This window comes from Salvelinus alpinus, chromosome 2 (genome assembly GCF_045679555.1).
Source record: "Salvelinus alpinus chromosome 2, SLU_Salpinus.1, whole genome shotgun sequence".
NCBI classification, from domain to species: Eukaryota; Metazoa; Chordata; class Actinopteri; order Salmoniformes; family Salmonidae; genus Salvelinus; species Salvelinus alpinus.
This window is the reverse complement of record NC_092087.1, coordinates 47130214-47147829: the sequence shown is the minus strand read 5'-3', so window position 1 is coordinate 47147829 and position 17616 is coordinate 47130214. Positions and strand designations below refer to the sequence as shown.

General features: G+C 40.9%; 1 protein-coding gene across 1 annotated transcript; it reads left to right on the top strand.

Annotated features, from left to right (window-relative positions):
* The first annotated feature begins 7162 nt into the window (after nucleotides 1–7162).
* Nucleotides 7163–8808, top strand: LOC139540906 (piggyBac transposable element-derived protein 4-like). Its single transcript, XM_071344968.1, has 4 exons — nucleotides 7163–7268; nucleotides 7732–7929; nucleotides 8111–8163; nucleotides 8266–8808. Exons 1-4 carry the CDS (start codon nucleotides 7163–7165, stop codon nucleotides 8806–8808), a joined length of 900 nt encoding a protein of 299 aa, XP_071201069.1.
* Nucleotides 8809–17616: the final 8808 nt, after the last annotated feature.

Genomic DNA, 17616 nt, shown 5'->3' with positions numbered 1-17616 from the left:
AACACTCTGAAGTTTCTAAAACTGTTTGAATCATGTCTGTGACTATAACAGAACTTATTTGGCTGGCAAAACCCCGAGGACAAACCATTCAGATTTTTATTTTTTTAGGTCACTCTCTTTTCAATGGGTTTCATTGGGAATCCAGATTTCTAAGGGACCTTCATGCAGTTCCTATCACTTCCACTGGATGTTTATGGGACATATTGGAGTGCCAACAGAAGAAGCTCGTCAAAGGTAAGGCATGAATTATACCTTTATTTCTGCCTTTTGTGTCGCGCCGGGAGGGTTGAAATATGATGGTCTGTGATTGTTAGCTGGGGTGCTATCCTCAGATAATAGCATTTTTTGCTTTCGCCGTAAAGCATTTTTGAAATCTGACACGTTGGCTGGATTCACAACAAGTGTAGCTTTAATTTGGTATATTGAATGTGTGATTTCATGAAAGTTTCATTTTTATAGTAATTTATTTGAATTTGGCGCTGTGCATTTTCACTGGATGTTGGCCAGGTGGGACGCTACCGTCCCACATATCCCAGAGAGGTTAATGCAGGAAGTGGGTGAGGCGCTGTCCTCAGACGATCAAATGCTATGCTTTTGCCGTAAAGCCTATTGTAAATCGGACAAAGTGGTTCGATTACCAAGATTCTAAGCTAAAGAATGGTGCATAACACTTGTAATTTTATGAATGTTTAATGTTACTACTTTTGTTTTTTGAATTCCGCGCTCCGCAATTTCACTGGATGTTGTCGAGGTGGGACGCTAGCATCCCAATGATCCGAAAGAAGTTAAATAGTACCTGCAAAACACCAGTCTCAACGTCAACAGTGAAGAGTCAACTCTGGGATGCTGGCCTTCTAGGCAAAGTTGCAAAGTAAAAGCCATATCTTAGACTGACCAATAAAAATAAAATATTAAGATGGGCAAAAGAACACTGGACAGAGGAATTCTGCCTAGAAGGCCAGCATCCCGGAGTTGCATCCCGGAGTTCCCGGCATCCCGGAGTTCCCGGAGTTCACTGTTGACGTTGAGACTGGTGTTTTGCGGGTACTATTTAACTTCTTATCCGGTGAAATTGCAGAGCGCGAATTTCAAATTACAGAAATTGAAATACAAGTATTATACATCAAATTAAAGCTTAACTTCTTGTTAATCCAGCCGCTGTGTCAGATTTCAAAACGGCTTTACGGCGAAAGCACACCATATCTGAGGACAGCGCCCCGCATACAAAAACATGAAAAACATTTTTCATCCAGGCAGGTGCGACACGAAAGTCAGAAATAGCAATATAATAAATGCCTTACCTTTGAAGATCTTCTTCTGTTGGCACTCCAAAAGGTCCCAGTTACATCACAAATGGTCCTTTTGTTTGATAAAGTCCTTCTTTATATCCATAAAAACTCAGTTTAGCTGGCGCGCTTCATTCAATAATCCACCGGTTTCCCTCCTTCAAAATGCATGCAAAATGAATCGCAAACGTTACCAATAATCTTATCCAAACAAGTCAAACAACATTTATAATCAAACCTCAGGTACCCTAATACGTAAATAAACGACAAAATTTAAGATGGGGAATAGTATGTTCATTACCGGAGATAAATAACAAAGAAGGCACTTTCACCCAAGCGCATGGAAACACTACAGCCAAAATGGGACCGACTTAGGAAAACTACAACTTCTAGCTCATTTTTCCAAAAAACAGCCTAAAACACTTTCTAAAGACTGTTGACATCTAGTGGAAGCCCTAGGAACTGCAATCTGGGAGGACTTCGCCTCATAATAAACATAAAAGCCATTGGAAACAGTGGAAGGCAGGTAGAGAGGTTAATGAAGCTGCCAGTTGAGGACTTGTGGGGCATCTGTTTCTCAAACTAGACACTCTAATGTACTTGTCCTCTTGCTCAGTTGTGCACCGGGGCCTCCCACTCCTCTTTCTATTCTGGTTAGAGCCAGTTTGCTCTGTTCTGTGAAGGGAGTAGTACACAGCATTGTACGACATCTTCAGTTTCTTGGCAATTTCTTGCATGGAATAGACATAATTTCTCAGAACAAGAATAGACAGATGAATTTCAGAAGAAAGTTATTTGTTTCTGGCCATGTTGAGCCTGTAATCAAACCCACAAATGCTGATGCTCCAGATACTCAACTAGTCTAAAGAAGGAAGATGTATTGCTTCTTTAATCAGATTAACAGTTTTCAGCTGTGCTAACATAATTGCAAAAGGTTTTTCTAATGATCAGTTAGCCTTTTAAAATGATAAACTTGGATTAGCTAACACATTGTGCCATTGGAACACAGGAGTGATGGTTGCTGATAATGGGCCTCTGTACACCTATGTAGATATTCCATAAAAAATATATCGTTTCCAGCTACAATTCCAGCTACAATTGTCATTTACAACATTAATTGATTTCTGATCAATTTGATGTTATGATAATGGACAAAAAGGTTGCTTTTCTTTCAAAAACAAGTACATTTCTAAGTGACCCCAAACTTTTGAACGGTAGTGTAGGTCTCCATAGCCTTGCTCTCCAGACCTGACAGAGAGTGCAGTCCTCCCCAGGGCGGAGTGGTGGCTGGGAGAAGGTCGATACTGCAGTCATAGGGTTGGTGCGATGGAAGCGAAGTAGCCCTGGCCTTACTGAACACCTCCCAGAGGTCCTGGTACTCCGCAGGAATGGCGGAGAGGTTTGTGGTAACTTCCAAGCCCCCTGGGAGACGACCCAGGACAGGCTGCGCTGACTTCAGGCAATGAGCATGGCAGAACGGGCTCCAGCCCATGGTGGCACCAGCAGATCAATCAATAAGGGGATTGTGTCATTGGATCCAAGAGAATCCACAATACCATGGGAACCTGAGGAGACTTAATAAGCAGGAATTGGATCATCACGCTGTGGTTCCCTGACACACGTAGGTTTATGGGGGTGGTATTATTGGTGACCTGGCCTACAGAGCACCCTTCCAGTACTCTAACGTCCATGGGAATGGAGAGGGGCTGATTGGGGATGCCCAGCTCGGATGCCAGGGAAGCATCCATGAAGCTCTCATCGGCCCCAGAGAGATTTCAACTTGTTTTCCCAGAGCAAGATGTAACTCTGTGTTGTTGTTTGGGTTGCACTGCTTTGCTTTATCTTGGCCAGGTCGCAGTTGTAAATGAGAACTTGTTCTCAACTAGCCTACCTGGTTAAATAAAGGTTAAATAAAAAATAAAATAAATAAATAAAAATGTTGTAGTCAGGCAACATACATATGAGATGTGAATAGGCAACATTTCATTCCAAGTATTCTCTCTTGTTCCAGCTCAAATATTGGCCCCCATTGATTTCAAGAAAATGCACTCCGTGATCAGTATCCCATACTTTGATTTTGACTCATAATCTGACCCTCCCGTGCTCGTTGCACGGTAGTATGCATTTTGAGAAACACCCAATGTCTTTACTGATGGTGAGCATGTAAACCACCTCACATGTAAACATTCCATTAATATGGCAGTATTCTTTTGTGCATCTAAACTAAGTAAATATGACATTCCTTTTTTGTGTTAATCTGAGAGACCACTCAGACAAGGAGCTGTAAATGTTTATTTAATGTTAATTACTTTCACAAAATAAAGCATGCACAGAATAAAACAAATTGTCTTTAAAAGAGAATTACAGTGCTATTTTCCACAGATGTAGAACACTTTGGCAAACACACACATGAGGACAAAATGAGGTGGAACAATAGTGGTACAGTTTAGCTCTAACAGAACCAAACTACCTAATAATCCCCTCCATATTGCCTAACTCTCACGTGCACATGCACACATAATCAAACATTTTTTTTCTTGTTTACTGAGTATATTGTGTACAATTATAATTAATATACTTTAACTAATTGAACAAACCTTTTTACTTATATTTATGGTGTGATTTTCATAATGGCCCTTTCGGGCTTCCAACCTCACCTTCACACTATTTTTACCAGCTCATTATCTGTACTGTTTAGTCTTATACTTATTTTCTTTCACTTATTCCGTCACCTCCCTATTTACAAATTAAGCACTGTCCATAAGTGACACATTGAAACAAGTATTACAAATATAACTCTTGTTGTTGCAGTCTTTTTGGAACATTTCATGTTATGTTAAGAGCATTTTCTTCAGACACAAATGCAAGTGCAGTATAGTCGTGCAGTATCCCGACCAACATTTTTCAGATGTTAATATGGTTAGTGTACTTTCCATTGCAGTTCACAATTCTTTTAAAGGAATTTGTACATCCCACTCCTTCAAATAGTTTTTGTGTTATTTAGAAAGAGAAATCTCTATGACCCTATGACCTCCTCCCTACTGAGGGAGTGAGAGAATTGGGCGCTGGAAAGCTGAGGAGTACCCAAACTGCAAAAACACTGGAACATTTCCCAATCAGTACATTCTTCGATGAATCCCCGCTCCCTCCTCCTGTGCAATCCATGAGATCTAAGCTCTTTCCCAAAGTAAGAATGTATTTCTGGTTGAAGATGTGTCATGGAGACTTTGACCACTGACATACTCTCTGACTCTACTGACTAAGTGGTCAGTAGCTCCATGCTGTGTGGCCTGGGTGCATATCTGTCGGTCTAACTTCTTTCCACCCTTCCTTTTTTTCCCCTTTCCATTACCCATCCTTCCTACCTTATTTTCCTTGGAGTACTAACACAGCAAAATGGGAAGAGTCCCAGAACATTACTCAATATTCCCATTAAGTTCTAGTTAACATTAGGATGATAACATCCCAAAAATATGTAAATAAAATACAATTTGTTCAGAATTTTTCAACCACTCAATTTCTCATTAGGTTTCCAGGTAATGTAATAATACAATGTACCAGTCATGTTTTTAGAGCATACTGCCAGAACAAAATGTAATAGCAATAGAAATGGTTCTCAGAAATCATTTTGGGATCGTTCTACTAATGTTGATGGAAATGTAATTAAAATCACCCATGACAACACAGGGAAAATTCCCACAATGCTCTCCTGAAGTTATATTGGGACGTCATGACATGATTATTCCATTAAAGTTCCCTAAACATTCTTCAGAGATCATGTCTGGATTCAATTCAACTGGTTCTGAGAAAACATTACTGGAACGTTCCACTAACATGAATGGAGATGTCATCCGAGACAGCTACCCAGGTACAGGATCTTATCTTGATCAATTTCTCATAGCAGGAAAATAATCCTACAGCAATATGAAATGTGAATTTCTATGTGGATTATAATTAATGGCCATTTTGTATGTGTTGATACATTTTTATTAGGGCAAATCAAGTCAGAAATGTTAAAGTGGAAATTATGAACTTTAGAAGCATTTTTAAACCTGAATAGAATACACATTTTCATTTCCTGCGATGTAGGAACATTTCTCCTGCAACAGGGTGGTCAAATGAAGATCCTGTATAGGCCTAACAACCAATGATGTGTATTGATAAAAACAAACAGCCCAGCAAACCGGGAATATTCCCAGAACATGATCTAACATTCCCATTGAGTTATAGTTATGGTTTGAGCTAACAATAGGATGATAACGTCCCACAAATGTTTTTTTTAATGACCACATTTTTTGTATGTAATAACACAATTTTCCATTCATGTTTTTAGAACATACTGCCGCAACAAAATGTGGGACCAATGGAAGTGGTTCTGAGGAAACATGACAGCAACATTCTGTTGATGTCGATGGATATGTGGTTTTAAACACCCATGACAACAAGCAGGGAATATTCCTACAATGGTCACAAAGTTAAAGTGTGACATTATGACATGATGGTTTCAATAACGTTACCTGAATATATTTCAGCAAAAAAAAATTGGAGCAATAGAAGTTCTTCAAAAATATTCTGCTAATGTTCATGGAGATATTAATACTAACAACTATAAGATCAAATGTACTGTAACGTAATTATGTGAAGTTGTCAATCTTCTTACATCGTTATATTTTATTAGGGTATTGTCCAAAACATACAGGTAACTGCCAAAATAAAAGAAACCCCAACATAAAATGTTTTAATAGGGCGTTGGGCCACCATGAGCCAGAACAGCGTCAATGCACATCAATATAGATAGAACAAGTGTCTGGAACGTTATTGAAGGGATGTGACACCATTCTTCCACAAGAAATTCCATCATTTGGTGTTTTGTTGATGGTGATGTAAAACTCTGTCTCGGGCGCCACTCCAGAATCTCCCATATGTGTTCAGTTGGTAACTGAAATGGCCATGGCAAATGGTTTACATCATTGTCATGCTCATCAAACCATTCAGTGACAATTCATGCCCTGTGGATGGGGGCATTGTCATCCTATGGGGGCATAGCCATGACAGCCCAAATAAATAGCCCAATCCTTAAATTATGATCCAAACTATGGCGATATGTCAATACATACAGCCATGACAGCCAAAATAATAGCCAAAATAATGGCTTGCCCGGCATTTTTCTACATGACCATAAGCATGACGGGATGCTAATTTCTTAACCCTTGTGTGGTGTTCGGGTCTGTGGGACCCATTTTCAATGTTTACTAAAGGAAAAATTGTACAACCTGAGACTCATTGGCCTTGGCTCATTTTCTGTGAAGAACATGTAGAATAATACATTTTCATTGAGTGCACACTGTGCTCCCCCGTACACATGTATATGTTGTTTGGGTCCAGTTTCCCCAAGTGTGGGAAAGTGTTTGCGTAGGTGAAAACAAGTAAAAATGAAACCTAAATGTGTGCTGTGTGCCTTCACTCTGTCTTCCTCATCCCTGGGACTGCTGTTTCAACATAGTACCAATAACCTGTCTGTCTCCCTGCCTGTCTGCCTGTCTCCCACTTTTCTCACACTCCTTACCCTTTGTAATGTGTGAAACTGCACAATATATTGCCAGCACATTTTCAATGTTATCACAATACACTATTTCGATACATTATTTTGATACATTGTAAAACAATCTTATTTTCCCACACTCCAATCCAGCCAGGTGTAAATTGGGGTAGAGACACAACAAATAAATAGTTTTGCATGTGTGGCTCCTTACCACAAATCAATCAGTATGGCAAAAACAATCTTTGCTCATAGGGCCTATTTTTGCAGAGAGAAGCTAGTGTGGAAGGAGAGTCTTCCACTTTGGAAGATGATGAATATTCTGAATATGAGGATCATGTCTCTGTTCATTCAGAGTCTGACAGTGAGTTGGAAGAAGAGGGTGAGATTGATCCTCAACCAGCACCAGCCCGTCAGCAACCAGCTCATCAGCAGCCTGAAATGTAATAGCCTTCTTGCCCAAGGAATTACCCACCACGTATGGCAGCCAATGTGATAAGGATGCAACCAGGGCCGACGCAGATGGTGGTTACTCATGTGCAAGACATAAAGTCTTATTTTGAACTGTTCATCCCAGACACCATCCAGAATTTTTGGGGGGACTGGACTAATTTGGAGGGAAGGCGTGTTTTTGGAGAGAGATGGAAGGAGATGGAGCAAACTCATTTAAATGCATACTTTGGGATTCTTATCCTTGCTGGTATGTTCCGATCCAATAGGGAATCCATAGAATCCCTGTGGGATGCAGAAATTAGCAGAGAACTTTTCAGTGCAACAATGTCTCTGGAAAACGACCACATTATTTCCAGGATTATCCGCTTCGTTAACCGAGACCCCAGACCAGCTCGGCGGCAGAGAGACAAGCTAGCTGCAATCAGGTCAGTGTGGGACAAGTCTGTGGACCAGCTTCTCTGTTTTACAACCCTGGGCCCAATGTTACTGTTGATGAGCAGCTTATGGCATTTAGGGGTCGCTGCCCCTTCAGGCAGTACATACCGTCTAAACCCGCAAAATATGGAATCAAGATCTGGGCTGCCTGTGATGCTGCTTCATCACATGTGTGGAACTTGCAAGTGTATATGGTGAAGCCAGATGGAGGAGTCCCTTCTCCATCCTTTTCTATTGTGTTATTGACTGTATGTTTGTTTATTTCACGTGTAACTCTGTGTTGTTGTTTGTGTTGCACTGCTTTGCTTTATCTTGGCCAGGTCGCCGTTTTAAATGAGAACTTGTTCTCAACTGGCCTATCTGGTTAAATAAAGGTGAAATAAAAAAATATATATATAAAAAAAGAACCAAAGGATGTGGGTTGTCTTGGACATGACACAGGGACTCCGTGTCCACAACATCACATGCGATAACTTTTTTACCTCGCACAAGCTGGGAGAGGAGGTCCTCAAGAAGAAGCTGACGATGGTAGGAACAGTACGAAAAAACAAGCCAGAGCTCCCACCTCAGCTGTTCAATACATGGAACAGACCTATCAATTCCTCTAAGTTTGTGTTCATGGCTGACACGTCCCTAGTGTCCTACGTGCCAAAGAAAGGCAAAAATGTGGTACTCATGAGTACGCTTCATAGGAATGGTAGAATCTGTGGCCAGGAACATGAAAAAAGAGAAATCATAATGGATTACAATGCCACAAAAGAAGGATTGGACAATTTAGACAAGCTGGTGACTGGCTACAGCTGCAAAATAAGAACCCTACGCTGGCAACTTGTGATATTCTTCAACATCTCTGCGTACAACACGTTTGTAACCTGGATGTCGTTGAACCCAGATTGGAACAGAGGGAAGCTCCAGGGGAGACAGATCTTTCTCGAGGAGCTGGGCAAGGCATTGGTAAGACCTCAAATCCACGAGGCAACATATCCCAAGGACCCCAGTTTCTGCAGCCATCGTGAGGAGGATTCAGGAGGAGGATGTTGGTGCCCCATCCGCCCGACAAACAGAACCAACATCTCCAATATCGGAAGTAATTAAAGATATGTTCCCTTAAGCATTTAGTTGTTTACAGGGATTTTCTGAATAAATATAGATCTACAATATGATAAGACTGAAATGTAAGTTAAAGGCACAATATGCAGACATAGCATTGCCATTGCCTGGTTGCTGAAATTCTACAATGTCCGCCTCATTTCAGTTTATGTGACAAAACACATCATTGTACCATCTAAACCGCTAGCAAATATATTTTGAATAACAAAAAATTATATACTTTTTAGCTGTTTGATGCTGATGTAAAATTACTCAAAAACTGAAACTTTAGGATGGGAAACATAGAAATACATGGAACGGCTCTACCCCTTATCAGACTTGCTTTCAATGAGAATTAAAGATCTATAGCTACGTTTCTATATTAATTTGGTTGGATCGCCTACAATACTATATATTGTTTCTTTAAGATAACACTCAATTTTCTCTCTGAAGGGGGTCTGACCATTTTGGTGGTAATTGAAGTGAGCTCACCGGGAGCTAGTTTTCTAATTACAGATTCATGTAATTGCCCTAATCATTCACCTGTATATTTAAAAAAGAATATATGTAACCTTTATTTAACTAGGCAAGTCATTTAAGAACAAATTCTTATTTACAATGATGGCCTACCAAAAGGCAAAAGGCCTCCTGCGGGGACAGGGGATTAAAAAATATATATATAAATATAGGACAAAACACACATCACGACAAGGGAGACACCGCAACACACATCACGACAAGGGAGACACCACAACACAAAATAAAGAGAAACATAAGACAACAGCATACAATGGCAGCAACACATGACAACACAGCATGGTAGCAACACAACACAACATGACAACAACTTGGTAGCAACACAACATGGCAGCAGCACACCATGGTAGCAGCGCAAAACATGGTACAAACATTATTGGGCACAGACAAGAGCACAAAGGGCAAGAACAATACATCACACGAAGCAGCCACAATTGTCAGTAAGAGTGTCTATGATTGAGTCTTTGAACGAAGGGATGGAGATAAAACTGTCCAGTTTGAGTGTTTGTTGCAGCTCGTCCAGTCGCTAGCTGCTGCGAACTGAAAAGAGGAGTGACCCAGGGATATGTGTGCTTTGGGGACCTTTAACAAAATGTGACTGGCAGAACGGGTGTTGTACAGTGCCTTGCAAAATAATGGTGTTTTTCCTATTTTGTTGCATTGCAACAAATTAGTTAAATAAAGTCCACCTGTGTGCAATCTAAGTGTCACATGATCTCAGTATATATACACCTGTTCTGAAAGTCCCCAGATTCTGCAACACCACTAAGCAAAGGGCACCACCAAGCAAGCAACGCCATAAAGACCAAGGAGCTCTCCAAACAGGCCATGGACAATGTTCTGGAGAAGTACAGATCAGGGTTCAGTTATAAAAACATATCAGAAACATCCCACGGTGCACTATTAAATCCATAATTTAAAAATGGAAAGAGTATGGCATCAACAACAAACCTGCCAAGAGAAGGCCGCCCACCAAATCTCACAGATCAGACAATGAGGGCATTAATCAGAGAGGCATTAAAGAGACCAAAGATAACCCTGAAGGAGCTGCAAAGCTCCACAGTGGAGATTGCAGTATCCGTCCATAGGACCACTTTAAGCCGTACACTCCACAGAGCTGGGCTTTACGGAAGAGTGGGCAGAAAAAAGCCATTGCTTAAAGAACAAAATAAGCAAGCATGTTTGGTGTTTGCCAAAAGGCATGTGGGAGACTCCCCAAACATATGGAAGAGGTACTCTGGTCAGATGAGACTAAAATGTAGCTTTTTGGCCATCAAGGAAAATGCTATGTCTGGCGCAAACCCAACACCTCTCATCACCCCGAGAACACCATCCCCACAGTAAAGCATGTTGGTGGCAGCATCATTGTTTTTCATCAGCAGGGACTGGGAAACTGGTCAGAATTGAAGGAATGATGGATGGCTCTAAATACAGGGAAATTCTTGAGGGAAACCTGTTTCACTCTTCCAGAGATTTGAGACTGGGACGGAGGTTCACCTTCCAGCAGGATAATAACCCTAAGCATGCTGCTAAAGCAACACTCCAGTGGTTTAAGGGGAAACATTTAAATGTCTTGGAATGGCCTAGTCAAAGCCCAGACCTCAATCCAATTGAGAATATGTGGTATGATTTAAAGATTTCTGTACACCAGTGGAACCAATCCAACTTGAAGGAGCTGGAGCAGTTTTGCCTTGAAGAATGGGCAACAATCCCAGTGGCTAGATGTGCCAAGCTTATAGAGACATACCCCAAGAGACTTGCCGATGTAATTGCTGCAAAAGGTGGATCTACAAAACATTGACTTCGGGGGGGGTGAATACTTATGCACGCTCCAGTCTTCAGTTTTTTTTGTCTTATTTCTTCTTTGTTTCACAATAAAAAAATATTTTGCATCTTCAAAGTGGTAGGCATGTTGTGTAATTCAAATGATACAAAGCCCCCCCAAATCTTTTTTAAGATTCTCGAGCCACTCGAGAGCACACTTACCTGCCGATCTAAAGATTACGTCTCCGTAATATAGCATGGGTAGGATGGTCATCTGAATCAGGATTAGTCTGGCAGCTGGAGTGAAAGAGGAGCAATTACGATAGAGGAAACCAAGTCTGGATTTAACCTTAGCTTTGATATGTGCTGAGAGAAGAACAGTGTATCGTCTAGCCATACTCCCTAGTACTTGTATGAGGTGACTACCTCAAGCTCTTAACCCTCAGAGGTAGTCATCACACCTGTGGGCAGAGGGGCTTCTTCTTACCAAACCACATTACCTTTGTTTTGGAGGTGTTCAGAACAAGGTTAAGGGCAGAGAAAGCTTGTTGAACACTAAGAAAGCTTTGTAGTAGAGCGTTTAACACAAAATCTGGGGAGGGGCCAGCTGAGTATAAGACTATCATTTGCATATAAATGGATGAGAGAGCTTCCTACTGCCTCTATGTCGTTGATGTAAATTGAGAAGAACATTAACCTTGGTGATAGGCAGTAGCTGAGACAGCATATGTTCTGACTTTATACACTGCACTCTTTGAGAGAGGTAGTTAGCAAACCAGGCCAAAGACCCCTCAGAGACACCAATACTCCTTAGCCAGCCCACAAGAACGGAATGGTCTACCCTATCAAAAGCTTTGGCCAAGTCAATAAAAATAGCAGTACAACATAGCTTAGAATCAAGGGCAAAGGTGACATCATTGAGGATCTTTAAGGTTGCAATGACACATCCTTAACCTGAGCGGAAACCAGATTGCATATCAGAGAGAATACTATAGACATCAAGAAAGCCAGTCAGTTGATTATTGACAAGTTTTTCCAACACTTTTGATAAACAGGGCAAAATAGAAATTGGCCAATAACAGATAAGATCAGCTCAATCTCCCCCTTTAAATAAAGGATACACTGGGGCTGCCTTCCAAGCAATGGGAAACTCTCCAGAGAAGAGAGAGGTTAAAAAGGTCAGAGATAGGCTTGGCGATGATAGGGGCAGCAACTTTAAAGAAGAAAGGTTCTAAACCATCTGACCCAGATGGTTGTTTGGGGTCAAGTTAAAGGAGCTCCTTTAGCACCTCGAACTCAGTGACTGCCTGCAGCAGGAAACTTTGTAGCGGGGCAGGGGAAAAAGAGGGAGGAGCATCAGGGCTAGTCACATTTGAAGGGTTGGGAAATGAGGAAATGTTGGACGGTCAAGGAGGTATGGCTGAGTCAAAAAGGAATCCTGACTTAATGAAGTGGTGATTAAAGAGCCCAGACATGTGCTCTTTGTCAGTAAAAACCACATCAACATTAACTTCTTGGGGTTAGACCCAAAGAGAGAGAACTGCTCCTTAAAAAAGTAACTAACTTTGGCCTTCCATATAGCCTGAGTGCACTTATTTCTCATTTGCCTGAATGGGAGCCAGTCAGCCTGAGTATGCGTGTGCCGAGTCTTTTGCAAAATTGAATTCTTGAGGTGGAGTAACTCCGCAAGATCACGGTCGAACCAGGGCCTGAACCTGTTCTTAGTTCTTATTTCTTTATGGGGGCGTGTTTGTTAACAATACCACTGAAAATATCAAAAAATAAGTACCAATCATCTTCGACAGAGGGGATCAAGCAGATTCTATAGCAATTTACAGAGGCCAGGCCATGAAGGAAGGCTTGCTCATTACACTTTTTTAGCAAGCGTCTATGACAAATCCGGACAGGTCGTTTCACTGAGCAGCCATTACGAACACAGGCCGTAAAACAGTGATCACTAATGTCATTACAGAAAACACCAGACTGATACCTATCAGGATTATGTGTGAGGATAACATCAAGGAGAGTAGCATTTTCTGTGTGTTTGGAGTCATACCCTGAGAAAGATTTAGGTTGTCCCATAGCTTTAGAACTTGGTCAGGTGGTTTTAACATGTCCCAGTTTAGGTCACATAGCAGGACAAATTCAGACTTAATGTAAGGGGCCAGGAGAGAGCTTAGGGCAGTTAGGGTACAGGCCAGTGTGGATGGAGGACGATAACACCCAGCAACAGTCAACAAAGTGCTGTTTGAAAGTTTAATGCTTAAAACCAGCACATCAAATTGTTTGCGGACAGACTTGCTGGAGACAACTGAGCACTGAAGGTGTTCCTTGGTAAAGATTGCCACTCCACCACCTTTGGAAGATCTATCTTTCCGAAAAGGTTATAACCAGAAAGTTTAACATCTGTGTTTAAAACACTCTTCCTTAACCACATCTCAGTAATGACCAACACATCTGGATTGGAGCTGTGAACCCACACTTTCAATTGATCCATTTTAGGTATTAAGCTTCTAGTGTTAACGTGCAGAAAACCAAGGCTGTTACGAGAGCAGAAATCAGTGAAGCAGATATCAGAGCACAAGTCAGAATTGGGGCTAGCAACAGTAGATGGGCCAGGGTATACATGCACATTTCCAGATATCATCAACACTAATACAGTCAGGGCACAGCAGAGGACAAGGAGAGCTCTGCAGTGTTGATTTATGACATTTGATTGTATATTAGATAGCAACAAGATCATATTGTACAGCAATTTCGTCAGATAACATGAATACAAAGCCGGCGAGAGGTGGTTAGAATAGGATGGGAGGCCAAGAGTCCGTGTAACTAACAGAGAATAAGACTCCTGAGTGTGGGTAAACAAGCATGTTCATAGGCAACAAAGCATACAGGAGTCATGAGGCAAAAAGCATAACGCACAGTCACTCGCCCCAACAGTGCCTGTGCTGAAGGCAAGCGAAAGCTCGGGAGAGAGGGCGAGTGTGTCGTGGGTATCTGTACCAGACAGGGGGAGACAGGCCAGGGCAGACGGTGAACAGATCGTCAGGTGGAATCCAAGCAGCAATGCAGCAGGCAACGGGAGTAGGTGTCACACCCACTTGGGAGAATCTTTTTTCTGGGGGCAGATTCCTTGTACAAAATGCCAGGGGATGGTCTCTGAAAAGCGGGAGAGAGCTTCAATTTGGGTGGGGTAGGCTGTAGGCTGTGAGACTCTCCTGCCATTGTTGGGCTCGAAAGCTCTCACTTCACACCTTAGTGCTAATTGAAGTTGTATCTGTTCTGTCCTAGCAAGCTTGGTAGCCTTAACTTAGCGTTCAATTCTTCTAAAGTAAAATATATCACTGGAATGTATTTTTCTTTTTGGCTTTCAAAATAGCTTCAGACTAAATATTACTCACTCAGTTCCAGGTTGGATGGTGTTTTCAGGTTTCTGTCATTTGTTTGCCAGAGCAGTAGCAGTATAGCTTGTGAATAGGAGTCTTTGGTAGTAGGAATCCTTCCAGGTAATTTTGTCCAAAAGCAGGTTGTAGGTTTGGAGTTTTGATTTGAAGTGAATGTTATGTTGTGGAGGACAGTGTCCTTGCCAAAAAATCTATCTTTTTTTTTTACCTCTACTGCCTCAGAAACCCGGATCCGGGAGCACCCCCCACCCCCCACACACTGATTAGCATAGCTAGCATAGCTTCACAAGTAGATAGTAGCATCTAAATATCATTAAATCACAAGTCCAAGACACCAGATGAAAGATACAGATCTTGTGAATAAAGCCACCATTTCAGATTTTTAAAATGTTTTACAGGGAAGACAAAATATGTAAATCTATTAGCTAAACACGTTAGCAAAATACACCACTATTCTAACTCCATCAGTTTCTTACTCCTTCAGGTGCTATCACCAATTCGGCTCAACTAAGATATTGATAGCCACTAACCAAGAAAAAACCTCTTCAGATGACAGTCTGATAACATATTCATGGTATAGGATAGTTTTTGTTAGAAAAAAGTGCATATTTCAGGTAGAAATCACAGTTTACAATTGCACCGACCATCACAAATCGACTAGAATTACTAGATAGAGCAACGTGTATGACCAATTTACTCATCATAAAACATTTCATAAAAATAGACAAAGCATAGCAATGGAAAGACCCAGTTCTTGTGATTTCAGACCATATTTCAGATTTTCTAAGCGTTTTTCAGCGAAAACACAATAAATCGATAAGTTAGCATACCACATGTGCAAACGTTACCAGAGCATCGATTCCAGCCAAAGAGCGCTATAACGTAATCACCGCCAAAATATATGAATTTTTTCACTAACCTTCTCAGAATTCTTCCGATGACACTCCTGTAACATCATTTTACAACATACATATACAGTTTGTTCGAAAAGGTGCATATTTAGCCATACAAAACCGTGGTTATACAATGGAAATAGTCACAACTCAAGCCTCAAAATGAGGAACGTCAGCTTTCAGAGTGATCTAGTTTAATCGAAAGCTAATCATATACTTGACTAAAAAATACAGGGTTGACAGGAATCGAAAGACAAATTAGTTCTTAATGCAACCGCTGATTTACATTTTTAAAATTATCCTTACTTTTCAATACAGGGTTCGCCAAGTGAAGCTATACCAAACAAAATGGCGAAATATGCGTTTAAAATATTTCGACAGAACAGCGATTTATCATATTAAATATTGCTTACTTTGAGCTGATCTTCCATCAGATTCTTGGGCAATGTATCCTTTCTATGTTATAAACGTCTTTTGGTCGATAGATGTCCTCTGTCCTTCGAAATGTCCACCACCAACGACCGACACCCCGAAACGTTTCCAAAGCTAAAAAGTGCACGACAAATAAATTCCTCAGAATCGCACTAAACGGATATAAATTGCTATAAAACGGTTCAAATTAACTACATTATGATGTTTTTAACAACTATAATGACTGAAAACATGACCGGAGAACTAGAACTAGTTACATAACGATTTGGAATGAGGCAGGTCCGAAGTCCATCTTCCTTGTGGCGCGCGGAGAGAGAGAGGGGTCATCCCACGTTTTGTGGTTTTATATGGGCTGGGATTGTGCAATAGACTCCATTCAAAACGTGATGACGTACAGACACCCAGAGGAAGACGTAGGCAGTGTCGGTTTCTTCATAGCATTCACTGTCGCCTTAAAAACAGACTCCAGATCAGGGGTAAAAATTTCTGGAATCTGACCCCTGTCATGAAAAGTGCTGTAGATATTGTTCTGTACCACTCAGAGACAAAATTCCAACTTCTATAGAAACTAGAAGGTGTTTTCTATCCAATAATAACAATAATATGCATATTGTACGATCAAGAATTTAGCACGAGGCAGTTTAATTTGGAGACCCAAATATGCTAATGCGGAACAGCACCCCCTATAGTTCCAAGATTAAACATGCAGAAAAATGCAGAGGCTCATATACAGCTGTGTGTCTCTCTCTCTCCCCCCTAGTGCATAAACTGAGGTTAACATATTATACATACAGTGCATTTGGAAGTATTCAGACCCCTTGACTTTTTTCACATTCTGTTACGTTACAGACTTATTCTAAAATTGATTAAATTGTTTATTTCCCCCTAATCAATCTACACATAATATCCCATAATGACAAAACAAAAACTGATTTTTAGACATTTTTGAAATATAACATTTATATAAGTATTCAGACCCTTTACTCAGCACTTTGTTGAAGCACCTTTGGCAGCGATTACAGCCTCAAGTCTTCTTGGGTATGACGCTACAAGCTTGGCTCACCTGTATTGGGGGAGTTCTCCCATTCTTCTCTGCAGATCATCTCAAGCTCTGTTAGGCTGGATGGGGAGATCATTGTGACTAGGCTACTGGTATCCAATCTAGGCCTAGGCCTACTCATCATAGCAGGAATTGTATTTTAATGTTTGTCTGCAAATGCAACGACAGTTGCATGTGCTTTATTATTAAGGATAATTCTTCAGTGCTGGTCATGTGTTTCAACCAGAGCTCCGGGAAGATGTTTTGAGTAGGCGCAGGGGGTGAACACCCCTTAACCTAACCCTTCCCACAGCTATGGTGAAAAATCAGGAAAATGATGAAATGATGAATACTAGCCCTAGGCTTTGGGTCAGCCAATGAATCAATACACATGTCCTAGACAAGACAAATGGTTCCATGCCTTTTTCATTACATATTGACTTTCAACATGTCAATATATGGCCACTAAATCATGAGACGAGGCCACTGGGGCAGAGTTTTCCCTGATCTTGTAGTTGGCCAACCTAACCAATTCCGGACCCATGTTGTAGCATATGACATAATAAATCAGATGTAAAGAAATGGCCTTATTTGGGCTATGATGGGACCTGACAATTTGTCTAAAAAAGGTACTTATACAGTATGGCATCACTATTGTGTTGATTGACAAAGCAAAAACAGGTTTTTAGAATTTTTGCAAATTTATAAAGATAAAAACAGAAACACATTATTTACATAAGTATTC